Source organism: Musa acuminata, chromosome BXJ3-8 (assembly GCF_036884655.1).
Source record: "Musa acuminata AAA Group cultivar baxijiao chromosome BXJ3-8, Cavendish_Baxijiao_AAA, whole genome shotgun sequence".
NCBI classification, from domain to species: Eukaryota; Viridiplantae; Streptophyta; class Magnoliopsida; order Zingiberales; family Musaceae; genus Musa; species Musa acuminata.
This window is the reverse complement of record NC_088356.1, coordinates 7,041,233-7,068,894: the sequence shown is the minus strand read 5'-3', so window position 1 is coordinate 7,068,894 and position 27,662 is coordinate 7,041,233. Positions and strand designations below refer to the sequence as shown.

Below are 27,662 nucleotides of genomic sequence, written 5' to 3'. Positions count from 1 at the left end.
TGGCAGCAGCAGCAGTCATTGGATTCTCTCATCTCCATGTGTTCTTCTTCTTCTTCTTCTTCTTCTTCTTCTTCTTCTTCCCAACTATTCTAACCTTCCTCCTCCATCCACTCCATGCAAATATTCTGGTGATCAATGGGTTGCAATTGCATTTATTCCTATAGGTCACTGATAGATCTCAATTACTGTGTTCATAATCTGTTTCAACATCTGTGTCCACGTAAAATTGAATCTAAATCCATATTTCTAAGACAATATCAAAAATCTCAAACCTCTACATGTTGATACACACACAGCAAGTGTTAGCACCTCAAGCTTGTTCTTTGAGATGGCCTTTGATCTTAGCTTCAATGGGTGTATACCATCATATCCCAATGAGCCCAACGAGACCGAGGAATCCTCGTGTTGCATGATGCCCAACTTCTACATTGAGCTCCATATCACGCGCCGCCAGATGATACGCCGACGGAAATGGTGCCCGAAAGGTATTCGACCCAAGTCCGCATCCGCCGACGCCGCGCCGAAAGCAACGTGCCATGCACAGAACGGTGGACTTGGTGCCGAGGGAATTGCATCTACGTGAAAGCAAGCTTCGATTTGTTATCATTATCATCAATCATCCTAGAATCAATCAATCCATCCATCAATCAATCAGTCAGTCTCTCTCTTTCATTTTAGGAAAAGAGGACCTTTCTGCCATGTCCCACCTCGCCATTGCTTCACCTTACACTTTGTTGTTCTTCCTCATCTTTATCAGCAGGTAAAGTTGCTGGAGAACAGATGTTGAAATGGCATGTCAACGATCCGCATGCGCTTTCCCATCTCCTTCCACAGAATTCTTCCGCATACCACAGACTTATGAGTGTGAATCATGTGCTCAAATACATCTTAATGAGATACAAAAATGAGAGAGTTCCGAATCTTATCCCATAAATTTTATCTTCATAAAAAAAATATTATATATATTGATAAAGACATTTAATCACACGTTAATTTTGAGGAGTAAAGAACCTACTGAGATATTTTTTGGGTTCATCCCGAAAAGATAAAACCATACGAGATCACCAAAACGAATAATTTCTCATGAGTCGTTATGATCGCACATGAGTTATAATTTAAATATTAAAATAATTAATAATCTCAAAATCATCCATTATATTTGGGCATTATGCAAGATAATACCCTCAAATTAACTTAAAATCAACTAAATTAATGCACATAGCATTAATTTATCTCTTCTCATTTGTTCTAATCAAAATTTGCATCGAATTACCTAAATAAAAGGGAATAATAAAATAATGCTTCCGAATGAAAGAAAGTTGTTTTCACCAGTGACAGTCACTATTTCTTGTACAATAACTTACTTTTATGAGCACTTCAGCAGTGAGGAGGTGTTATTTGATATATGTTGATGGACTTCTCAAGAGAGGAATCATAAAACACAATATATGATCCATATCGATGGACAGCTTCTTGCCCTAAAGATGCCATATCACTGACCTTTTACATAGGATTCTATCTGAAATTTTTAGACAGGACATGGCACTGAATCTTGGATGATTGATGTGAGAGATATCTGAAGGATGGCATTAGCTATGTGCACCAAATCATTTCTAACACAAAGATCCATTTGAGAGTCAGCCATAATTTAGTGCTTGCTGGAAGTCAATTTAGATGCTCTTACTTTTGAGATTCTTAGCTTGTTTCTCAAGTTATACCTGTTGGGTTACTGACCATTGAGCTTGTCTTAATTACACAATTAATTAAGCCAAGTAAATAATTAGACTGTTTTCCTATGAACTCTAAAAGTCTACACTTAAGCAACACTTTGTTTTGTTTTAAGAAAAAATTATTATATCAATCTATCACTTGTGCAATAATACACTAATGAATCCGGATATCTAATTTTTATAATTTAGTAAAACTTAATACAGCAGTAATACGATAAATATACATCTATCAAAACAAAAATAATTATGTATTATTAAATTATTATATCAAAATATTATATAAAATGTCATATATGATACACTAGTAAACAATGCATTTACCAATCAGATATAATAGCTTTTATAATTTAGTAAAGTTATTATATAACTTTTATAATTTAGTTAAACTGCATGCAGTAGTAATAAATAAATATACATATATCAAAACAAGAATAATTATGTATTATTAAATTAAATTTATATTCAATATAGAAATATAATTAATCCATTGAAACATGCACTCCTTTCATTCGAATAAATGTCTTTCTTTCTGAAGCCAATAAACCCCATGGTTACCATTGCTATCACTCTTCTGCCAACAACTAGTATTAGTTTATAAGAATTTGATTGATTGATATATACATCAAGATAATCAACTTATTTAAGTTCGTTGAGTTTAAATGTTTGATCTGAATAAACCTAAGTTAATAGTTTAAAATTTTGATGTCATTATCATGATTTATCGTAGTTCAAAATTAGATTTCAATATGATGCATGTGAAACGTAGCCCTGAGATGACTATATGTTATAACGTATTTTGTAATTGATCATTTCGTACTCGAATCATTATCATGACTTATTAGTAAATCGATTCTTGTATATATCATTACAATTCAGTCTGATAAAATAAATAATATATTGTAGTCATCGATAAGAGACTAAACTAATTATAATTACAATGTTATTGTTTGAATTATATTTGACAAATCTATGGATGTTTTATTGGGTGTTTGATCAAATAAATATAATAATAATTTCTTGAAAAATCTAACATATAGTTGAGGCCATCTTTATTTCCATCTGTTTAGAATATATGAATCCATGATAATGTAATAGGACTTTCCAAAAAAAGATATGGAATTTGCAAAAGTAGAATATTATTCAGAATTTCTATATTCTATGGAAAAAGACATTACTACTTCTATATCTTAAAATTGAATAAAGTATACAAATAATTCTAGAGCTAAAGGGGAAGTAACTTCCAAGAATGACCAATGAATGACTGTTAGCAAACCATGGGCAGGAGTTGAGCTTCAAATCCCCTACTTCATGCATACTTGCAGTCCACTTCTTTATCTCATTTGAAGTGCTAAAGGCCTCAAATTTGGTGGATTCTAAGACCCACCATTTGTTCCTCCATGGCTTCCTATTCTAACTAAGATGGCCCCACCATATCACACCACCAGTCATTTCATCTCCCAAGGGACTAATTCCAAACATGTGCACATAATTTTATATACATATATATATAGTAGTCTTTTCCACTTCAAGCTTCTGCATGCTAGATAAATGAAAAGGGAGTATTAGCAATAAGCCTTCGGTAGCTGCCTCAAGGCATCCCATGGTGCAGTTTGGCCCACACAGATGCTGCCTTCTAGCCATCCAAGAAAAGGAAAATACTCGATCCTTATCACAGACACAAAGTATAAGAGTAGCCTTGGCATCAGAATGTGAAAGTGGGGAATGGGGGTAGCATCACTCTTAATTTTTGTATCAATGCTAATTAATCATATTGATAAATAATCTAAAAGAATAAGTTAGCAAATGAAACATAATGCATATTCTGAACACTTGGTCTCATATATAGATAACAAATGACTCAATCATGGAATATTAATAAGTGTGGTCTGATGAAGATTTGAACTCAATATATTTCACTTTAGTCTATCATCTTAAATGGTAGATTGTTATTGCATCTAAGAGCTTAAGTCAATAAATAAGACATAATCCTAATTTATATTCTTCATAATCACAAATAAAATACTATTAAATTGTCCAGTTGAGCTTGGTTTGAGTACCTGGACCAGCAGAGGGATGAGCCAGAGCCCCTTTCTGTGCAATGATCAGGGGGGCATTTTGGGCAATCCGGCACCAAATATCTTTGCCCTGTATAAATAGCTCACCACGGAGGAGCTCAACCCACCACAACCTTCTTCCTAGTCCAGCATACAAGCCCTGTGCAGGTTTGAGCACTCGGTTGCTTCCACAGACTGCCACCTGTTTATGCTGGCAGAACGTCTTTGGTGCTGTGTCCTGCATTTGTTCTCTCTCTTTCTCTCACTCTCTTAGAAGTGCTTGCAACCTTGCACTCATCTGCACCAGCTTCCAGTTGCGGGAATGGATAGGGTGAGGAGGTTGGCGTCGCAGAGGGCGGTGGTGGTCTTCAGCCTGAGCTCCTGCTGCATGTGCCACGCCATCAAGCGGCTCTTCTGCGAGCTGGGTGTGAACCCGGCCGTCCACGAGCTGGACGAGGACCCCAAGGGGAAGGACATGGAGCGAGCGCTGGCCAACATGCTGGGCCGCAGCCCCCCCGTGCCCGCCGTGTTCATCGGCGGCAACCTCGTTGGCCCGACCGACGAGGTCATGGCACTCCACCTCGGCGGCAAGCTCGTGCCGCTGCTCCGCAACGCCGGAGCACTCTGGCTCTGACACCCTCCTCGACCTCCTCCTCCTCCTGTCTCACTCTAATACCTGCACTACGCCGTCATGTTTTGGCTGCTGTCTTCTTTAACCTGTGTCGGGTTAAGATGTACATTGTATCAGTTGCTGCTGCAACTACAAACCTGTCAATACTACGTCTTCCATGGTGTTCGAATCATGGCGGCACAGACCCTGTTCGAGAAGGCAACACTTACAGTGTCACATTCCAGCTTTTACGTGTACTCCTCCTGTCTGACCTAGCTAGATTAAAGAGAAGGAAATATCAAACCAAACATGTCTGAAAACTAAGAATCATTTAGATATATATGCTTACTTTACTCACTAAACCGAAAGCTCTAATAAAAAAGGAAGAACACAAAGAACTCAACTTTTAGCAGCGGTTGTATTCCACCATATCCAACTGACCAAAAAGGAGACATCGTTAGATCGCCAAGGATGAGAGAATATGCATCTCTCGGCCACTCACTCACCTGTGCATTACTGTTCCGCATAACCTGCACGCATGGGTGACAAGGCAAGTGCTCATCCTCACTCCTTTCTGACACAGATTCTTCTCTCCTTATCAGCTTGGCTACAAACAGAGCCCTCTCTCTACTCCTGCACAACTTGACATTCCAATCAAGTAGGACCGACCATATCCAAACATTCTTTAAACTAGGCGTACAAAGAATCCAACAGTTTCACAGGACAGAGAAGAGAAGTATGCTTCACTGTGCCAAATTCTAAAAGAACCTATAGAAATCGAGAGAAATAATTAAAGGGTCCCACCTCTTACTGGTGAAAAGATATTGGCTATATGTTAGCTCAGATAATGATGAATAATTTTGTGAGTCGCATGTTTGGATATGACTAGAAGAATATTGTATTGCCATATCAGAAATAATAATATGGTCGAGATAATTTTATAGCTCAAGTGATTGTGCAATCAAGATGCTCTTTGTCTGGCCAAGAATTTGAATCATTGTACTCTCTTTCCTCACATGAGGTCTGAACAGCCTAAGTGTATGATAACAATCACGAGTATCATTCCTATAAGCAACCAAATGCACTCATCATTAATTCCACATATCGGTTTCTAGTATACAGAAATATATATTCCAGATTTTAAATAAAAAAGTTTCGAACAGGATAAGTATACAATGCTGTTACTACAATTCGTCTCTACGTTATTATTGAGCCAATTTCATCCTAATAATTCTAGTGGGCATAAAGACCATTTGTTTCTCATACTAGATTTCAGCATACATTTTAAGCAGATTAGATTAAAACTCAAACGTTTTCCCGGAGATTGAACTTAATGTCAAATGATCTCCTCAAAACTAGAGGCTGAGAAGTAGAAGGTGTTGATCATGCAAGATGCCAGAGTAACTCCCAAACTATTCACTAAAGTTATGATGTTGTCAAAACCTGTGACAGTCAATGATGATTTAAGTAATGGTCGCTTGATGTTCATGTCGATTATACCAGTAAAATTGACACCTACCAAAAAATCATATCGATGTACCTGAAATTTCAAATGTACAAAACAGAACGCCTAAGTAATCAGTCCTACAAAGACAGCAACCTCCGGCTTCCTTCTCTTGAACTCTTCTCTATTTTTACTCACTAAAGTGTCACCAACTACAAGCTCACAAATCAACAAGTAAATGCATCCATAAACAAATCAAGAAGTTATTGACTTCTTCTGAACATTTGCCTACAATCATCATAGAGAAAAAAAGATGTGATAATGATATTTAAAATTACTAGACTTGTACAGATATGACCAGAAATTTGCTTTATTTCTACTATAACAATTACAGATGGATAAATCCATGTTACCATTATCTAAAATATCACAGGAGAATCGCAAGTCTTATTTCTTGATAAAGGAAATATGTAAGGCAAATGCCAGAAAATAAATGTGCCTACCACACTGTCCATGATACTTCAATGCTAGGGACCTAAATACACGTCTTTAACCATTCTGTTCTTCTATTTGTTTAAATAGTTATCTTATACATTTACAAACATGATCAATCCTGTCTATATTGATTTAGTACCTCATGACCTATTGCCATGTAGAGGATCGAGATCCATTAACATATAATTTTGATACAATAATCTAAAAATTCCTTCTTTTATCTCTTGTTAACTCATATCTACTCTTGTAACTTTGTTGCCATTATTTTGATCTGACTCTTGTCCCATAGCTTTAAAATGATGATACCAAGGATGACTGGGCAAAATTTTGTCTAATTTTATGCCTGATACTACTAATTAAATTTCTATATGACATGAATCTAATTGTTTTATATGAATCTCATATAAATATATTCGTCTGTTATGTACCTGATAAACAAGTTGTTATTTCATCTACTCAATTGAATGATTGAATGACCAATATGTTCATCTAGTTATGTATTTGATCTTTCTGATTTTGTATTTGGCATTTATGTTATATCTATGTGGTATTTTTTATTAAAAATATTTGATATGAAATATATGCCTGCAAGTCAATCTCACATTTTGTCATATATACATATGTATTTGATTTCCAAATGGTTATTCATTGATATACCTATTAGTTGTATCTATTTTATTCTCTCAGGTGTCCCTTTATTAATGTGTTTGGTGATACTTATGTTATTGATCTACATGTTTGATCTGATTATATTACCACCTAAATTTATCTAAGTAGTATATCTATGCATGTAGGTAGATATATTACTATGTATATCATAATCATGTGCATTTGCATCGATGATGAAGTCCTGATTCAGTCTCTTCTGGTTATGTATACATTGGTTCAAGTAATAACTGTAAACATGTCCAATGTAACTTTGTTTGCTCTTGTTCATGCATTTATTCCATTGATTTAAACATTCATCAATACCTTAACATGAATGAAATTCTTTTATGATTAATAACTTCCAAGTTTACTAGCTCTGCTCTGTGATGTCAGATAAATTCTTGGCATAACAAGAAACAGGCAGCAAGATCCGCATCAAGAAATATTTCTAGAACTATAGTTGTTGGAAGATCTAGTTTTCATGACAAAGTGCGATTTACAAGCTAGAAGCTCCATGTCATAAGAAGGAAATGATACTGCCAAAGAATTGAAGCATGATACAAGTGATATGCCCTTGAATAATTTATCATCTGATTGCTGTGTTCCAATTTCAGAGTACATCTTATAGCCAATCAGTGATGATAACATACAGTTAAGTCACTTACTATGCTTGGACAGCAAACTAGTAGTGAGTTTGACCCTATTTTTTTAAAATAGCTAATCAGCTATTAAATATTGAGCGAAATAAGAAACAATCATTGTCAGTCCTAAAGAGACTTTGTCGATGATGGATGTGTTTTACTATGCCACTACGTTTCTGAAATCTATGCATCATAGAGACCTATTTTTCTTAGTCTATTGGATAAAGTTAAAGAACTGGTCGTAGCTTTCTGTGTTGCTTGACAAAGGACAGATCTTTTGGACTAATTAAATTAGTTTAAAGATAATTCTTTATGTTTGTGTGAAAGGGTATACAAGAAGTTCTAAGTTTTGATTTGGATTAAATCGATTTAATATATATCTTTATTGCAATAATTTTGATTCTCTCTGTAAACATATGCAAATGACGTTGAACCATGGAACTTTTGGGTTTGTGTTTTACTTCCTCGTTGAATCTTTTTATTGATTATTTTGTTGTTTCTTCAACAACGATACTCGAGCTTTCTATTCCATGACAGATTCATCTAAGTTTGATTCCGGAACACAAAACCTAGGAAATTCAATCAAACTGACACAGATAGCCTATCCCCAAATCTAATATTTTCCAGAACACAACATCAAAAGTTTCATGCCCTTGACATGTTGTATTAGAATCGACATGGATATTAGCCACCAAGCACATTTAGGAAACATTATACCGAAAAGGAAGGGGTAAAGCAGGATTCAGGTATGCAACCCCATCACCTGGTAGAGAAGCCGGGCGTTGTCTGGTGTCGACGGAAGCCATCATGCAATTGTAAGGTACAGCCAACGCCTGCTTCGATCTTTCCACAGTACCTAAAGGCTTCGATTTGGGGCTCCAACCAATGTGGCGAGGGAGGTAGGCATAGCGGACTGAGATGTGGGATCAGGGTGTGGGGAAAGGTCACTTCGAGGGCCGCCGGAGTAGGGAAGAGATGCGGGTGAGGACAACGTCGAGGAATTCGACGAATAGAGAAGAGAGTTTAAGCGTAATTAATGTGAAACCGCCCAATTCCCTGTTGTTTCGACGGTTCAAAGGAATGCGTTAATGAGAATGCCGGTGCGGGAAGAACTCGAATTCGAATTCAAATTTATAACTGCTGAATTATCTGATCAAATAAATTGATTGTATTTAAAGGTGTTAGCTTTCCAATATAAGTGCAAGGGGTTATGTCCATTCTATTTCATGTAATTTGGGTCCTACGTCACTTAAGTTATTATGATTTATTTATATCTAAAATATTTTTTTTATTTTTAAAAATATAACATATAAGTCTTTCTCGTTAAATCTAAATTAATAGATATTATAGTGTACTTACGTAATAGACTCATGATAAACTATTAATATAATGATATATATAATTTAAGTAAAAAATTATTAAGGTCAATTTTAACTTAATAGGATTTTGGTCATCGATTACTTAAGCTCTTACAATTTATTCGTATCTAAAATAACTCATATTTTTAAAAACATAACATATAAGCCCCTTCAATCAAATTTGAATTAACAAACATTAAAGTTTAGATTCATAATAAGTCATTAATATAATGACATATGTAATTTAAGTTTAAAAAAAATTAAAACCACCATCAATAACAAGATGAGACGTCATCATGGAAGTGACTACCAGCAACAGTACCAAGCCGCTATTATCTAGCAGGGTATCGTACGTATGTAGCCTCTATTGCGTTGATGATGAGCTCTGAAGCTTTCAGCCCTACCTTAGGTGGATGTGCATCGACTAGCCCGACACTATGTCATGGACAAAATTACAAACGGGATATTCAATGTAATGCTTATGCATGTTCATCTGTATTTTTTGGTTCGTTCATGTTTTGCATAGCATGTAGAGGGACAGTCGAAGGCTTAATAGACCTATTTTAGTTGGGTTTGATGGTCGTTTTATGCTTATAAATAAATGTTGTGTCATATGGGCACTTATGGAAGATTTCGATCTGTAATTGACCATTTTGAATCCTTGATTGTGCAACCATTAAGAGCTTGTGAAGTCTGTTTGTAATTTATATTAATTATGAAGTGTTTGTTGAAATGATTGCTTATGGATCCTGAGTGAAACGCTTTATCTAACATATTTTCTCCTTTGTAATGACCTTTGCGGACGGACATACAAGGGTATCGCACGATTTAAGCAAAATCAGTTAAGTGCGTGATAGTTAGACATGTAGTGGTCTCCTGATCCTTCTTCCTCCTCCTGGACGTATTCGTCTCCACTACCTCCTACTTCATCATCTCATATACCCTCACCCACCGTGTCTATTACGTGATAGTCCAACTCTCTATTACCTTCGCCTTCGACTTCTATTACCTTTGTTTCTCCACCTTCGTTCATCGCTACGGCTTTTGTCATTTTCTCTTTATTGACAAGATAGATGTTTAACTATTTTTTAAACTTAAATTTCATGTGTTATTATATTAATATCAATAAACTCTAATGTTTATTAACTCATACTTGATGGGAGGAGCTTATATGCTATATTTTTAAAAATATATGAGTTATTTTAAACACGAGTAAATCATAAGAGATAAAAGTGGTCCGTGACCAAAATCATATGGGCTAAAATGGACCTTAATTTTTTTTTATTTAAATTATATATGTCATTATGTTAATGATTTATTATGAGTCAACATGTTACGTAAGCAGACTCTAACATATGTTAACTCATACTTGACGAGATGGGCTTATATGCTATATTTTTAAAAATATAATAGTTATTTTAGACACGAGTAAATCATAAAAATTTAAGTAATCTATTCAAAAATCACATTAGCTAAATTGGGCTTTAACCCTACTAAAAATATATATTATTTTTCTTAATTTTTTTCTCCTCCAATAATAACTATTTATACTATTGATATAGTGATGTTTGCTTCAAAGTGTAGCTGAATTAATGTTTATGACTTCAACGGCATCGGTGAATATGCTAGCTAAAAAAAAAAGTCAACTATAACCTTAGCTAAAAACTCTTCATCAACAAGATGGATCTTAACTATTTTTTAAACTTAAATTTTATATGTCATTATATTAATAATTATATTAATATTAATAGACTCTAACGTCTGTTAACTCATACTTTGGGAGGAGCTTATATGTTATATTTTTGAAAATATATGAGTTATTTTAGATACGAGTAAATTATAAGGGATAAAGTGGTCCATGACCAAAATCACATGGGCTAAAATGGACTTTAATTTTTTTATTTAAATTATATGTATCATTATGTTAATGATTTATTATGAGTCAACATGTCACGTAATCAAACTCTAACATATGTTAACTCAGACTTGACGAGATGAGCTTATATGCTATATTTTTAAAAATATAATAGTTATTTTAGACACGAGTAAATCATAAAAATTTAAGTAATCTATTCAAAAATCACATTAGCTAAATTGGGCTTTGACCCTACTAAAAATATATATTATTTTCTTAATTTTTTTCTCCTCCAATGATAACTATTTATACTGTTGATATAGTGATGTTTGCTTCAAAGTGTAGCTGAATTAATGTTTATGACTTCGATTGCGTTGGTAAATATGCTAGCTATAAAAAAAGCCAACTATAACCTTAAGCTCGAGTCGCTTCGAGTATTCATTGTCATCATATCATTGTGCAACACTTAGACGGATTCATGTGAAGCTATAATGAATGCGATCCTATAATAGAAAGTGAACGATAAGAACACATGAACGATGACAAGATCTCGTGGTAAGGGGCGATAAGGCCTTGCATTGGATGCAATGGGACGAATGTCATATAAGTGACTAATGATAATAAGGGACGGAGATGATGGCGCACGAGGTAGATATCCCAAGTAATTTTATCTTTTATGAAAAAATATTTCATTAGAATAAATAGAAAAGGATGCTCAAATCATCAAAAAAATTAAAATAATATTTTTTTTGAAGAAATTATCCAAAACAACGAGGGATGTGACTAATGACACTTGCAACAATAATAATAGTGATGATGATAATAAGAATAATAAAATTATCTTTTAGTGACATGACAAATATTGTGATAATAATAATATAATAGATAGCACGATACTTGTAGAGACGATGAAAATAGTGATGACTATCACGATGTGGTATTTGTGACGATAATTACAATAAATGATAATGGTGGCACCAATAGTTGTGGTAATTCCAATGGTGATGACACCATCAACATTTAATAAAAGCAGTGATACAAGTGATAATATTATTAATAATGATAGTAACAATCATATAATTTTACATTGGTAGCGATAATTGTGAATTTGATAGCAATGATAATTATTTTATTTTACGAGTGATCGCAAAGGTTATAAACTTTATATTTTTCATTTTGAAGACAACAAGAGAAAACATTAGGATAACTTAGGTTTATTAGATAATCATAAATTTTATTATCCCATTCATGAAAAAATTATTAGTTTTGACAAGTATTTTTAAATTTCTGAAAACCAATAGTACTGAAAGAGAAGAATATCTAAGTATGAAAAAAAATATTTTTTTGTAAAGGTAATGAGCTCCTAAAAATAGAATTATATTATTCTATAAATAATTAAGTACCCCTTGTATCTTTAAGTTTAGGTGGGAAGCAGAATCTGAAAAAAAATATTTTGAGTTTTTCTTTAATGATGAGAAAAATATATTAAAAAAATCAAAATTTATGTATGAGGAAATTTATATTTGAGTTAGAACTAATTTAAAGGTATTTATAATTGATCTCTATTTTCTTGTAGGAATAAACAAGAAGTACAAAACCATGTCTACATTTTTTCGATTCTGATTTGGTTATTGATGATTTTTTCTTTAGTTTAACTTTTTTTCTTATAAAAACTTTTTAGAAAATTGTATACAGTTAACACAATGCACCTTAAGACTCTCCAAAAGTAAAATATTTATGTAAATTATCCTAAATAATTAGAACATATGATTTTATTATTATTATTATTATATATTAATTTATTCATGTTACAACTCATTTAAGAAAGTTAAAATATGATTTAAAATTCTAACAATGAATATAAGTCATTCAACATATCATATCGAAAGTGTATGCTACTAATTATATTAGGATATTTATGTTTACGAAAGTAAAATATTTAATTTTGTTTCTTCTCACGTTAATTTTGCTAACGAAAATATCACACATAATTTTAGGATTCTAATGTAAGTTTTGAAAGTAGAAAGATCATAATGTCATAGGTAACTAATTATATGTATACGACGATACTAATCATAAACGTCTTAGATGGTGTTGTATAACTAAATTTCCTAGAGAAAAATAATAATTTATATAAATAATATATCTGAGGAGATGTAATAATAGTCAAAACATGTTATTAGCTACTCGAATAAAATGAATAATAAATACTTGTATAAATAAAAATGAGAGGGTGCATGAAGCATGATAATGGCGACGAGGATGGAGCAGTTGGCGGGAATCCAATTCCATTACCCTCGCACGCGGGCGCACGAGTGTTGCACATGCCGATCTCTTATATATATAATGTCCCTCAATAACAATTGGAGCCGCTTTCGCTCCCCATTCCATTGCGACCTTTTTATCTCTCAACCTTTTACTCAACGCAGAGCGAAACCCTCGCCCCGCTTCGGTCGATGGCGAAACCCTACGATTCGGAGAGCTCCTCCGAGGAGACCCCCTCGAACGGCTCGATCGCCTCCGAGGACGAGCGCAAGAATGTGGCAGAGGCCAGTCCCGATGAGGAGGTCGACGAGGAGGAGCTCGAGGCGGTCGCCAGGACGGCCGGCCCCGACGACGATGAGGCCAAGGACGACAACGGGGACGAGGACACCAAGGACGAGGACACGAAGAGCGTTGATGACGACGATGAGGACGAGGAGGAAGATGAGGTAATTTTTGGTTTTCTGGTAGCAACAGGTGATCGATCGCGATCCGATCGATGGCACCGTCGATGCCCAAAATTTTCCCTCTCTGCCTTGTGTATTACTTTGCAAATTTTAATTTTATTAGGGGCTCGATGATCGCTCTGAAATAAATTATATATAGATACACTTTCGTTGATCCTTTTCAATGCATTTGATGTGCGTTCTTCATGTTTATAAAAGCGATCTAGTTTTTGATCGTTAAGCGGGTGGTACCGAAGTTTGGGCATTTTTTGGAGTTATTTTCCCGGATTATTCGCCATCTGGGACCTATGATCTTGCGGTTGGTGGACTAGATTTGGTGGACATTTCTATTTCAGATGATACGTGGATGTATAGGCATAATTTGTTTTGCTCCTCTAGCATTTCTTACATGCTCATTATTTCAGACGATTCTGATTTTTCCTCATTTCTAATGACACAAGTCGTTTTGTTGCTTTCTATTGTAGATAGTGGAGGTCCTTGTGGGCTACAGAGTGATTTATTGAATGTTCTTGCAGGAAAATGCTAAATTCGGAAAGCGTGAAAGAGCCAGGTTGAGAGAGATGCAGAGGATGAAGAAGCAAAAGATTCAAGAAATACTGGTTGCACAGAATGCATCTATTGATGCTGACATGGTCAGTGATCATTAATAATTGCTATAGATGACACATTAGCAGATATTCACTCGTTCTGGAATTACATTTAGATATCGATAAAAATACGTGTCTTGTATGTCATTTTCTGACCTGGAATTTTATGTTGTCAACTCACACGCAAAACAAACTTTCTTCCATCTTGTGGTTGATGTACTTATGAATCATGACAGGGAAGGATCTAGTCTGTTTCAAATGGGCAGGCATTTATTCAGTTCTAACCCTAACCTTCATGCAAATGGCATTGTAATTTAAAAAATACTAAAGTGCAGTTTAAAGCAACTACTAAATTGTAGTGGAGACAAGAAAGGAATGACAGAATAAATGCATTACATTTAAACATGACATATTGGTTTTTTAAGATAATCATTGTCAGAGTATTGAGCTTCTGGATTTGAAGAATGAGATTGCTGGTGATATTATTGTTTTCTGCTTTATGTTCTGTATATTTCAGGAATGTAATTTAATGCTCTTTTACATAATTGTCATTGGTCATGATTGTGTTTTCTGTCAATCATGTTTCATGAAAACTAACCCAGAAACTTCAGATAATAAAAGTATTATTAAGTTTTTTCTTTTTTGATGTTCATAATTGACTGAAAAAACCTGTGCCAACACTGCAAAGATGCTGTTTTCTTTGACTAGCTGCCAATGACGGTATCTCTCGCAGACAGAATATCTAACACGATAATGTTACCACAAGAAACAGATCAAAAGAACTTGTCAGTTATATCTTTCATATTCATGTGTGGATTTTGCCCACACCATGACCATCTTTATGTTGTGATGCATCTACACATCATATCCCTTGCTTCTTTTGAGGTTGTTAATATGGTGCAAATATCATGCATTTTTTATGGCCTCTGAGAAATTGATGCATTGACAGAATAACAAGGGAAAAGGGCGGTTGAAGTACTTGCTACAACAGACTGAGATTTTCGCTCATTTTGCAAAGGGTGCCCAATCTGCATCAGAAAAAAAGCCAAGAGGAAGGTAGTTTTGTTTGTTATATAGTCCTTGCATTGTATACATGTGATAAAGATAGCAAAGTTGGGTATTATGAAATAAGGCTATGAAAGTTTGTAGTTATGGTATAGCGAAGTTGTGTATTATGAAATAAGGCTAAGAAAATTTGTCGTTATGGTACTATGGAAGTGAAAAAGGGAGCCAATTGTCCTTACACTAGCTATTCATAGCTTGTTTCTCGTTGGCTTCTGATTTCTTTAAATCTTTCTTCATAAATCCAGTTCAGTATTGCTACCATTTTGTTTCTTGCAATTAATTCATCAGAGACAAATGTTAAATGTTTATCATTGCAGTGTAGTAAATTATATAATTTTTTGGTTGGCTACATGTTATTTTGTTACATTATTTTTGTGTAACCTCTGTTAGGAGCAACAATCTCATTTGGTTCAAGGGTTCAGATGTTGCTTTTAACTTCTTTGGCAAGTCTTATATAATCGACAGGTTTCAATGCTCTTGTTTAGTCGAACAGCGCCTGATTCTGAATTTGCGACAGTAAAATATTTACTTATCATATTCTCCTTCTAATTCTAGTTATCTTTCTTGACATCCATTAGTATCTTGCAGCCTGAATCTTTTTAGTGAAATAAAATCTTGTTAATGTTTGAGTCAATGTGGGTTATGCCATATATTATAAAGAGCAATGACCGAGTATAACTGAAGCCTTGGTGTTATAACATGATAATTTAAGGTTGGCCCTTTATCCATTGTTTGCTACTATTTGATCAGTTACACTGGTTGTTCGGTCCTGTATCCCTCATGCATGGATGCAACGCATGACAATTCATGATGTTCTTTATTCATGGTCTTAAGATAGTGATGATCTCCCGATGCCCAATCCAGACTTAGAAAATACTTAAAATAGATTCAGTATGCTTGAGAAAAGATGTTGATTTGGTTCTTAAAATGCCTCCAATTTTGCCTTAATTCACAGTTCAAGCTCATGATAGGAAAATTCATACACTATGCTTTGTTCCAATTCTTGTTGTGGTTATTCTAAAGTTTCTTGAAGGCGGATCTCGGTGCTTTAGGATTTGATTTTCACGTAATATATGATGGTAATTCTGTTGCATGACATGTAACCTGTGCTAACTTTCTCAGGGGGCGTCACGCATCTAAAATTACAGAGGAAGAAGAAGATGAGGAATACCTTAAGGAGGAAGAGGATGCCTTTTCTGGTGCAGGAGGAACCCGTTTGGTTTCACAACCATCTTGTAAGATTTTAGTTGTGCTTGGAACTTTTTTTTCCAATCTAATCTCTTTGTTCATTCTCCATATTCTTCTAGGATATGAAAATTTGCCAAAACATTGTCTTTGTATGCATTTTCTTTTTTTTTTTTTCCTTTTCCTACTTTTTTTTATAAATGATTAAAATGTAGTTACTACTTTCATAATAAACTAATAAAGTAATCAACAGCTTATATCCACCTGATAAAGCTATTAACTCTTGTTTGATGCCAATTTTTAGATTGCTTTTTGTTCAAACTTGGTATATATAAGCCCTAGGGGATTAGCATACTATGCTTTGGTCTATGATTTGAAGAACATAAGTCAGTGTTGTTACTGATGGCCAAAGATTTTTGGTGATTTGGTGTGAGGTTTGGTATTTGTAGTTTTGGCTATATTTAATGTTGTATGAACTATGAACTTCAAAATCTTGATAGATACTAGAAAAATTAGGAGAAGAGAGAAAATACTTCCATGCACTGCAGGCCATGAAATATAGACTATCTAATTTGAAAGAACAATGAACGGACAAAAACCTTAATTTTATTTAAGAAGATAACTATTATGTGTCATTTATTGCATATCAATAATTGGAGTTTTGGTCATGTGGACTTTCATGATCTAAAAAAATAAATGAGAAGTGTCATGTGCAAATTAATAACTTTGCTTTCACGCATTAAAGTTCATGTGTTGCAAATCAAATTTTGTATTACAAGCAAGGATTTTAATTTCGAACGATACCGCCTGTACCGGGCGGTATGTATTGGTCCGCCAACAAACCGTTACACGGATCGTCCGCTACCGTCGATTGGGGCTGTTTTCCGTTATCGTCCTAAATCGGTGGTGATCAAGGGAGAAGAAAGAAGAGGGAGAAGGAAGGGTGGTATTAACCGAAGGAAGAAAGAAGAGGAAGAAGAAAAAGGAGAACCTAGAGATCGGTGTCGCTCTCCCTACTCGTCTATTGGCGACTTCTCATCTGCGTAGGGAGAAGAATCCTTGGTGTTGCGGGGAGAAGAGAGGCGACATCGTGGGCAGGAAAGAGGCGACATCATAGAAAACAGTTTTTTTTACTTATACACACACACACACACACACACACACATATATATATATATACACACACACACACACATACATACATAGAAAATGAGGCAACGTTGCCTCGGTTTTCTCCCTGTGTGGGGGAGAAGAACACGTGCCAAAAGGGGGGACGAGGCAGTTGCCCTTTTTTTTGGAACTATATATATATATACACCAAGCGGTATATCGAAATGTACCGCTCGATATACAGTACTGTGTCGTACCGAGTGAATCTCGAAACTTTGGTACGGTATGAAATTTCACTCCTTGATTAAAAGTATATTTTTCTTAAATAATATATTATTATGTCCACTTTCAGTAGAAGATGAAGCAGTGTTCTTAAATCATGGCCCAACAGTTTTTCATGTCATATATTATTAACCAGTTAGCGAAATATATTCAGCAAGCTGATGTTTCTTGCATTCTTCTAGGATATTGCTACTAAACAATTTATGAATTGATATGAATTTTAAGGATCAATGTTAGATTTATGGTAATTAAGTGAAGGAATTATCTTTTCCTCTATGGAAAAAACACATACATGCCCTTGAAAAATCATGATTTTTTGCATAGACTTCAATTTGATATGGTTTGCATATCAGGAATAGTTCTTTTCATGTATACCCTCTTCACGATGCATGAAAACAATGTTTCAATATATGTTTCATGAGTCCCTAAATAGAATATTAATGATAAATTGTAATGTTCACTGGATGCATGATTTTTCATTTAAAGTGGTAAGTTTATAAATTTCTTGTTCTGCAGAGATACATGTAAAAAGGCCATTCTTTTTTTTTTTTTTTTTTGGGAAAAAGGAACTGCCCAAGCTTTTGTGCACATTAAAAATTATTGTTGAGGAATCAGAAATAAAGTTGAGGAATCAGAAATGGACTAAGAAAAGTTGAGGAATCATAAATAAAGGAAGAAGAAAATTATTGTTTTTTCCCTGGAATGCTTGTTCTTTAGGAGTAGCTTTAAAAAGCCACTGTTGTAGAACTTATTGGTTGTAATCTATTTAAATAATTATGTCTTGATAGTTGACTTTCCTAAAGTAAACACCTGAGTTATCTTTTATATTTCTTCCTTCTGGATTCTCCACTGGTCTCAGCTCTGCTTTTTGCACTGTTAGTTGCTAGTTTTGTAGCTACTTTCAACATTAATGACAACAGGACCTTAGAAGCCATTGCTGTCAGATGTTGTCCTAGCCTGTTATGATTGCCACTCAAAACATCAGACTACCTAAATAGAAAAGTATACTTTCTCTTCACTGATCTCTCTTCTTCTCATGACGGCTCTTAGAAGTTGTTTCTGTGTTGCTTTTCTCCTTGCTTTCATCTACTTTCGCTTTTTGATGTTTCTTTCAGTTTCTTAGCGATAGCAAAATGCAGATTTGTTCCTGGATGTTTGATAGGTCACAAGATGTTTGTGCACTTATATCATTAAATTTTCTTGATGGTTTCACAATGTTTCTTTCAGTTATTTAGTGATAACAGAATCTGGTCTATGGTTTCCTTAATTTGTTAAAGTAGGCATTGTTTCCACAATATTAAATCATCAATTTTTGTCATGGTGACTTCAATAATTATATGAAGCTTCAAGCGTGTTTGTTTTCTATGTTTTACTTGCACTATCTCATAATAAATGCAAGTACATATCAGATTCTTTTAATATGAATGAATTGAATAAAATGTCAAATATGACTCTTGAGCTCATGCCTTGCTTTTTGATCTTGATTTGTTTATATGTTGCTCTTTGTTTCTTTGTTATGAAGAAATCAAGTGAAATGACAAATATGACTCTTGAGCTCATGTCTTGTATTTTGATCTTGATTTGCTTATATGTTGCTCTTTGCTTGCTTGCTAAGTATGAATCTAGTAAAATGATATATATGACCTTTGAATTCATGTCTTGCATTTTGATTCTTATGCCATATGATTTGCCATCACTTATGTCATGGATATGATAGTGGCTTATTGAGTTTTGTCTTATTGTTATATATATTTTTTAGGTTAGCTTGTCTTTACGTGGGCTAATTACAGATTACCCTCTATAGTTAGACCACTTTAGTAACCCGGTTCTTAGACTTAAAAAAATTACATTGAAATTCCTTTAGTTGTGAAAGTGAAACATTTAACTCTATTTATCTTAATGTCTTTTTTGACATGAAAACGATGGGCAAAAAGATAATTTCAACGTCTTAATTACGTTTTAGATGGTGGTGAAAGACGGTGTCGTTGGGGGCCGTGGGTGGTTGTGGTCTACGAGAGCGATGCAGTGGTAGACAAAAATGCTGGGGACTTTTTCGGCTTCTTACAAGGGGAGGAGGATGAGGAGGGAGAGTGGCGGTGAGAGGTGAGGCAAAGGGAGAGGAGGAAAAGAACGACGCAGATGTTAGTGCTTTACATCTGTGTCGGTGCCGCTCGAGATTTGTATCGGTGCCGATAACAATGCGGGGAAGGACGATGCTCATCCTTCTTCCCCCTTTCGCTGCTCGACATGCACAAGGGGGGAAGAAGGATGAGCGATGCAGAACGATGCCCATCGTTTTTGTGGCATTTCTCCATGTGTTGTATCTTCCTTCAGTAAAACCGATAGCATTAGGGTAAATGGAGTTCGATGTTTCACTTTCATAACTATAGGGATTCCAATATAAATTTGTAAAGTCTAGGGAACGGGATGTTAAAGAGGTCTAACCATGGGGGTAATATGTAATTAGCCCTCTTTACGCTCATGCTCACGTTAGGTTTGGGCTGAGGCGGTGGAATGCTAGAAGATTGTAGCATGTTTCTGTTTTACAAGATGTTATTGTAAAAGAACAGTTTGATTGTAATGTTGTCCAAAAATTGAGTTAGATGTTTGTTTTGTAAATGTTATAGGACATCTTATATTTTGTAAGTTTAGAAATGTTAAATCTTACATTTTAAAAATTTTGACCCGCTTTTGAATCACTGTGGTTACAAGTTAGTGGTGGTGGTTCACAATTTATCCATTGGGAACTTAAGAGTTTTGACTTAAGATGACACTGTAATCCATAGCCAAGTCTCTTTCATGGAAAATATGGATGGATATGACATTACTCTAATAGTTACTATCAAAATATGTAGCTATATATATGCTAGAACTCAGTTTTTATCATTACTTTTATTGGTTGGCATTTGATCAAACATTTTGATTTTCTATCCCAATGTGTACTTCTGCAGGTATACAGGGCAAATTAAGGGATTACCAGCTAGCTGGATTGAATTGGCTAATACGATTGTATGAAAACGGAATCAATGGGATTTTAGCTGATGAAATGGTACTGCAATTGAAAGATTATGTCGTGTTTAATACCTTTGACCGGCATAACTTAGAGTTTAGATACCACTTAATTTGGAAAATTTTCTTGTCATCAGACTGAACTATATGGTTGACAATTGAATAACCCTCTTATTTAGGGTCTTGGAAAAACATTGCAAACCATCTCTCTACTCGGCTATTTGCATGAGTTTAGAGGAATTACTGGTCCTCACATGGTAGTAGCACCAAAATCTACTCTTGGCAACTGGATGAGGGAAATTCGGCGTTTTTGTCCTGTTTTGCGTGCTGTAAAATTTCTTGGGGATCCTGAAGAAAGAGTATGTCTGAAGTTTAAACTTTCTTTATATATTTAATTCATATATTTTACCCATTGTTAGCCTCAGGAAATGATCTCTGGATGTGCCTTCTGATTTTTTCCACTAATTTGGCAGAGACATATACGTGAGGATTTGTTGGTCGCTGGGAAGTTCGATGTTTGTGTAACTAGTTTTGAAATGGCTATCAAAGAAAAAAATGCTCTAAGACGCTTTAGTTGGCGCTATGTTATTATTGATGAGGCTCATCGGATTAAAAATGAAAATTCTCTTCTTTCAAAAACAATGAGACTCTACAATACTAATTATCGCCTTCTTATCACTGGAACACCTCTTCAGGTAATCTGTTATCCTTTTTAGTTCTGCAGTTTTCTTTCCTGAGAGCATGTAGAGTTTGAGGTCCCTATTTCAGTGCATTTTTTTTCACATATTATTGTTCTTGAACTCTTCAATCCTGTCATTATCCCATAAGCATCTCTAATATGAAAATAAAAAAATTTCAATTTTCTTGTGCAATTACCTGTCTTGTTTTGTTATGCTTCATTTTTCTGTTTTTGTTAAAAAAAGAGTTATGCAGGAATTAATTACAGTCATTGTTCTCCAGAAAGGTGGATGTTTGTGATCGTATAAATAAGAAATGCTTGATATTATTTTCATATGTCCTGTTGAAAATCCTAAGATTTACATTATCATTTGACATTTCTATAGAATATGTAAATATTTTTAGCATTGTCTTTCATGAGGAAACTGTTCATGAGGAAGCTGTGTCATGCGATCTGAAACCATTAGTTCAAGAATTTGCCATGTGGTCAACAATATCTACTATGTGCAGAACAATCTTCATGAGCTGTGGGCTCTTCTTAATTTTCTGCTTCCTGAGATATTTAGTTCTGCTGAAACCTTTGACGAATGGTTTCAAATATCTGGAGAAAATGATCAGCAAGAGGTTGTTCAACAGCTTCACAAGGTGTGTTTTCATGTGTCAAATCATTCTTTGTTGATTTGATCTATGCAGTTGCAAGCATTAGTTTTCTGTTTTTTTTTATTTGAAGGTTCTTCGTCCATTTCTCCTCAGACGACTTAAATCTGATGTTGAGAAAGGATTACCTCCGAAAAAGGAAACTATACTCAAGGTAGGAATGTCCCAGATGCAAAAGCATTATTACCGTGCTCTGCTTCAAAAAGATTTGGAGGTCATTAATGCTGGAGGGGAACGCAAGCGTCTTCTGAACATTGCTATGCAGCTGCGTAAGTGTTGTAATCATCCATATCTCTTCCAAGGTGCAGAACCTGGGCCACCTTATACGACAGGAGATCACCTTATTATAAATGCAGGTAGCTTAAATTCTATAAACATATTTTCCTTGGAGGAAAAAAATGCTTGTTTTCTGAACATATGCTTTTGCAGGAAAAATGGTTCTGTTAGATAAGTTGCTGTCAAAATTGAAAGAACGGGATTCCAGAGTTCTAATATTTTCACAGGTTTATATCAGTAATGTTTCTTGGTTTCTACCTGAATGATATTAACTAAATAATTTTGCAAGGGAAGTAATGTCTATGAGGAGGCATAGGCAAATAATTTTCATCTGGAAGAACACGCAAAGGTTGCATATGCAATTTTTAATGAAACATTTAACCTATCGGGGACTTAATATAGTTTGACCCAAAAACTTCAGAATGGCTTTATCTATTTTTTTGTTCTTTTAACATGTATAGATAATTTTGACCTGTTTTTGTCATTTAAAAGCATCTGTATGCTTTGAAATATAGATGACTAGACTTTTGGACATCTTGGAAGATTATTTGCTGTATTGTGGATATCAATATTGCCGGATTGATGGGAATACTGGGGGAGAGGAACGTGATGCTTCAATTGAAGCCTTTAATCAACCTGGAAGTGAGAAGTTCATTTTCTTGCTTTCTACAAGAGCTGGTGGACTGGGGATTAACCTTGCTACTGCAGATGTTGTCATTCTCTATGACAGTGACTGGTACATATTTCTTTGTATGTAATAATATTTATTTAATGATTCCGTTAATTACCATATGGTCCATGTCGTCATGTTCGCATCTTTTAGGAACCCACAAGTTGATCTACAGGCACAAGATCGTGCCCACAGGATTGGCCAAAAGAAAGAAGTTCAAGTGTTCCGTTTCTGCACAGAGGTTTGGCCTTGCCTGTGGATCTTACTAAATGCTGCAATATAAATGAATGATGTCTTCGAGAGTATATTGACATATGTCTGTAAAATGCAGTACACTATCGAAGAGAAAGTGATAGAAAGGGCATATAAAAAGCTTGCGCTTGATGCTTTGGTAATTCAACAAGGTCGGCTGGCAGAACAGAAGAGTAAGTGTATTTTTATTTTACGAGTTACCCGTCTTCACTTCAACAGCAACTAATCTCATTGGGACACATGAAACTTATATTATATATTATTGCAGCTGTTAACAAAGATGAACTTCTACAAATGGTAAGATTTGGTGCCGAAATGGTGTTCAACTCCAATAACAGCACAATAACTGATGAGGACATTGATCGCATCATAGCTAAAGGAGAAGAGGCAACCGCAGAACTTGATGCAAAGATGAAAAAGTTTACAGAGGATGCCATTAAGTTTAAAATGGATGACAGTATGTTGATTGTTTTTGCTGGCATATTTTCTTGAGTAAGATCCATGTTGGATTTATAAACTTCTGTTCTTCTTTGCAGCTGCTGACTTGTATGACTTTGATGATGAGAAGGTATACCTGCTGAACTTTGAAGTGTTACTTTGGTCAATGGTCACTGTGGAATGACAGACAGATTCTTTTTCACATTTCACATATTATTTTTTTTGCTGATGATTTTCAAGTTTGGTGATGACTCTTGAGGAAATTTGTTTCACTACTGGTTTGAGTATTGTTGTTGTGTTTCATTTTGCCTTTCTTGATTGTGAAGGATGACAACAAGGTTGACTTTAAGAAACTTGTTACCGATAATTGGGTTGAGCCACCTAGAAGGGAAAGGAAACGCAAGTAAGATGCAACATCGATTGCGAATTATGCATATGGATTTAACTGCACCTGTCCTAATATATTTTTGTGGTTTGTTTAGTTATTCAGATGCTGATTATTTTAAGCAAGCACTGCGCCAAGGTGGTCCTGCAAAATCGAAAGAGCCACGAATTCCTCGTATGCCTCAATTGTAAGTTGATTTCTTGATTTCAGATATCTTTCCTTTTGTATCCTAATGCTATATACTTAATTATTCTATTCGTGTATCATATCTTAGGCATGATTTTCAGTTTTTCAACACACAGAGATTAAGCGAATTGTACGAGAAAGAAGTTCGATATCTCATGGTGTGCCTCTCTTACATCTTTTGTTTTTTTATTGCACCTACTCACACCTAGTTTTTCCCTTTGATTTAAATAGTAGATATGCAATAAATGATGATATAGGACAAGTTTGTGACAAACAGAGTGTTCTTTATTTGAGAATGGAGAAAGGGAAAATGAGAGGAAGGAAAGATGATAACAGTAAAAAAAATAAAGAAAACACTGCTGGACTGACTTTGACTTAATGAGTAACTTACAAGAATGAAAGTCTATACCTTTGCACGGTTCACATGTGGACAGTAGAATCACAATTGGAAAGTAAAATGTGATCTGACACCACACACATTGTGAGAACATATTTTATCCATTTTTTTAAATCTTGAATTAAAATTCATTTCTTACTTTTTGTATACCCTCAGTATAAGAAACAATGTAAAAATGAGGAGGAAGACAATAGCATCCCATAAATCAAGGCATATTGAGCATTGCATCTTTTAGTTTTCTAGGAAAGGTATATTTTCTTATTTTGACAAATAATATTTGATTGATGGACTTATTCTTAAGATCTTGAAAGCTCCTTGTATATAAATCCTTGAATCAATTGTTAAATCACCAATCAAACTCAAGATGTATCTCTTTTTTTTTGTTTGACTTCCCTTTTTTTCAACAATTTTGATGACTAATATGAAATTGTAGAATATGTTGCCATATGACAACTTTTCAAAAAGGCGCTTGTAACTATAAAATTTACTCGAGAGAAATATAAACCAAAATGATCCAGCATCAAATAATTATTTTGATCAATTGATGTATCTTTATTTTGTTTCTTTTATCATTGATCAACATTTAATCCTGAAGCCTGCCAAGACTACTTGCTTTGTTATGATAAGACCTATCAAATTTCTGCACTATTCACTCCTATTTGTCATTTTCTAAACCAGGTTCCATGTTTAATTTCTGCTGTTTTCTTCTCTGATTTCAGCAAGCGCATCAGAAGAATCAATTAAAAGATACAATTGGTGATGAAGAAGAACCTGAAGGTACTGACTTTATTTTTTCACATGTATTCTTGGTTCAATGATCATTTAAAATACTATATTTGGTCGAACCAGACTTAGGTGAGCCGCTGACTGCAGAGGAACAGGAAGAGAAGGAGCGGTTGTTGGAAGAGGTGAGTCCACTAGGTGATGTTCATACTGATAATGAAAATCTTTCTAAAAGTTGCTTTCTATATTCCCAGGGTTTTTCAACATGGACAAGGAAAGATTTTAATACATTCATTCGAGCATGTGAGAAGTATGGCCGCAATGACATAAAGAGTATAGCATTGGAAATGGAGGCCAAAACAGAAGAGGAAGTAGAAAGATATGCCAAGGTCTTCAGACAGAGATACAAGGAATTAAATGGTACTTAAATTTCAATGCCTACCTAAGTGATTTCTCTTCCAAGTATATAGCATTTATTTTTTAAGTATTGTAGAAACTTAAAATTGTTTATAGAAAGTGCTCTTGTACCTACTAAGATCTTATTTGGTGACTTTTCCAGATTATGATCGTATTATGAAGAACATAGAAAGGGGTGAAGCGAGGATCTCTCGCAAAGAAGAAATAATGAGAGCAATTGGCAAGAAGTTGGATCGCTACAAGAACCCATGGTTGGAACTAAAAATTCAGTATGGCCAAAATAAAGGAAAATTGTATAACGAGGAATGTGATCGCTTTATGGTAGTTTAAGCTCCTTTATCCTTTTATACTTAAACTCCCTCTTGTATTTTCCAACACTTCTAAACATTTGCTATCAATTGTTTCAGTTGTGCATGGTGCATAAACTTGGTTATGGTAACTGGGATGAGCTCAAAGCAGCATTCCGTACTTCACCTTTGTTCCGGTTTGATTGGTTTGTAAAGTCTCGTACAACTCAGGAGCTTGCTAGACGCTGTGATACCCTTATTCGTCTGGTAGAGAAAGAAAATCAAGAGTATGATGAGCGGGAGAGACAAGCACGGAAAGATAAAAAACTTTCTAGGGTACAATCATTTTCCTTTGTTTTCAGATAGTATCAAAATTTTCAGTTACCTGCATAGTGTGTTCTCACGATCATAAAAAATAACGAAAGTTATCCTTGTCTCATGGTTGCATACCATTTTTCGTGCAGCATGTAGAGCTTGTAGCCCACTCATCTTAATGTTCTTTAACATCACTGTTCCATTGTCCTTCTAACATTTGTTGAACTTTTTATACCTTTCAGACACCAACAAAACGGTCATTATCAAAGGCACCAGCTATGGAAACTCCTGCTTTGACCTCTTTCAAAAGAAGAAAACAATCATCCATGGATGACTATATGAGCTCGGTAAGCTCTTTCGATGTTGTATATTTTCAGTGGATTAATTTTTGTGATATATATCATGATTGGTCTTATCGGTTTGTATCGATGTATCGATTCACTATTGATATGATACGTACTAATTTGTACTGATATATTGGCACATAATATGGTGGGATATATCGACAGATCGGTATGTACTACCCATATCGGTCTTTTGTCGAATCGGTATGTACCACCTGTACCGGACGGGTATGTCGTGGTATGATGAACCTTGATATTTATGCATAATAAGTCAGTCTAGTATTTGAATTTTTTTTTAATGCTTGTCGTGTTCTGCTGATCTGCTCTGTTTAAGATAAGTGGACATTAAATATACCCGAGTGATGATACTTAGCTGACAGATGTAGCTTGTAAAAGATTCTTGACCACTTAGAGGATATGATGGATTGCAGTAACTAAAATAATTGCAACTTGCTTTCCTCAGGGGAGGAGGAGGAGATGAGGTGATCCAGGGATGACTACCTTGGAGCGCAAGACAAGCTGTAATCATCTTGATAGCTGGATATTGCCTTCGTGTGGTCAAACATCGTACTGCAGCAAGAAAAATATTTCGTTTATCCTTATGAATGTAGGCTATATTATGGATATATACATGTGGCTATGCCTGTGGTGGCATTAAAATCAATTTGTTCCCATTCCGCTCTGTTTTGTCATTGAGTGGATGGATCACTGAATCTTTTTACCTTAATAGAACATTGCTTCCATCAAGCTACGACATCTGAAGGCCTAGAGCACATCATGAATGAGCTTCAACTGTGGTTAGAATTATCATAATAGAGACTTCTGGATTACCTTA

General features: G+C 34.8%; 2 protein-coding genes across 2 annotated transcripts; both read left to right on the top strand.

The window, feature by feature from the left end:
• The first annotated feature begins 3,842 nt into the window (after positions 1–3,842).
• LOC135645006 (glutaredoxin-C1-like) lies at positions 3,843–4,797 on the top strand. The gene has a single exon (XM_065163028.1). The coding sequence runs from the start codon at positions 4,107–4,109 to the stop codon at positions 4,416–4,418; it is 312 nt and encodes a 103-aa protein (XP_065019100.1). The 5' UTR covers positions 3,843–4,106; the 3' UTR covers positions 4,419–4,797.
• An 8,414-nt stretch (positions 4,798–13,211) lies between these two features.
• Positions 13,212–27,662, top strand: LOC135646153 (ISWI chromatin-remodeling complex ATPase CHR11-like). Its single transcript, XM_065165365.1, has 25 exons — positions 13,212–13,546; positions 14,080–14,196; positions 15,101–15,207; positions 16,339–16,451; positions 20,745–20,842; positions 20,982–21,161; positions 21,276–21,497; positions 21,991–22,125; positions 22,211–22,493; positions 22,567–22,640; positions 22,929–23,149; positions 23,237–23,324; positions 23,415–23,508; positions 23,604–23,792; positions 23,872–23,903; positions 24,100–24,176; positions 24,256–24,345; positions 24,433–24,502; positions 25,461–25,518; positions 25,591–25,649; positions 25,719–25,884; positions 26,024–26,202; positions 26,289–26,504; positions 26,726–26,830; positions 27,291–27,662. Exons 1-25 carry the CDS (start codon positions 13,292–13,294, stop codon positions 27,306–27,308), a joined length of 3,246 nt encoding a protein of 1,081 aa, XP_065021437.1. The 5' UTR covers positions 13,212–13,291; the 3' UTR covers positions 27,309–27,662.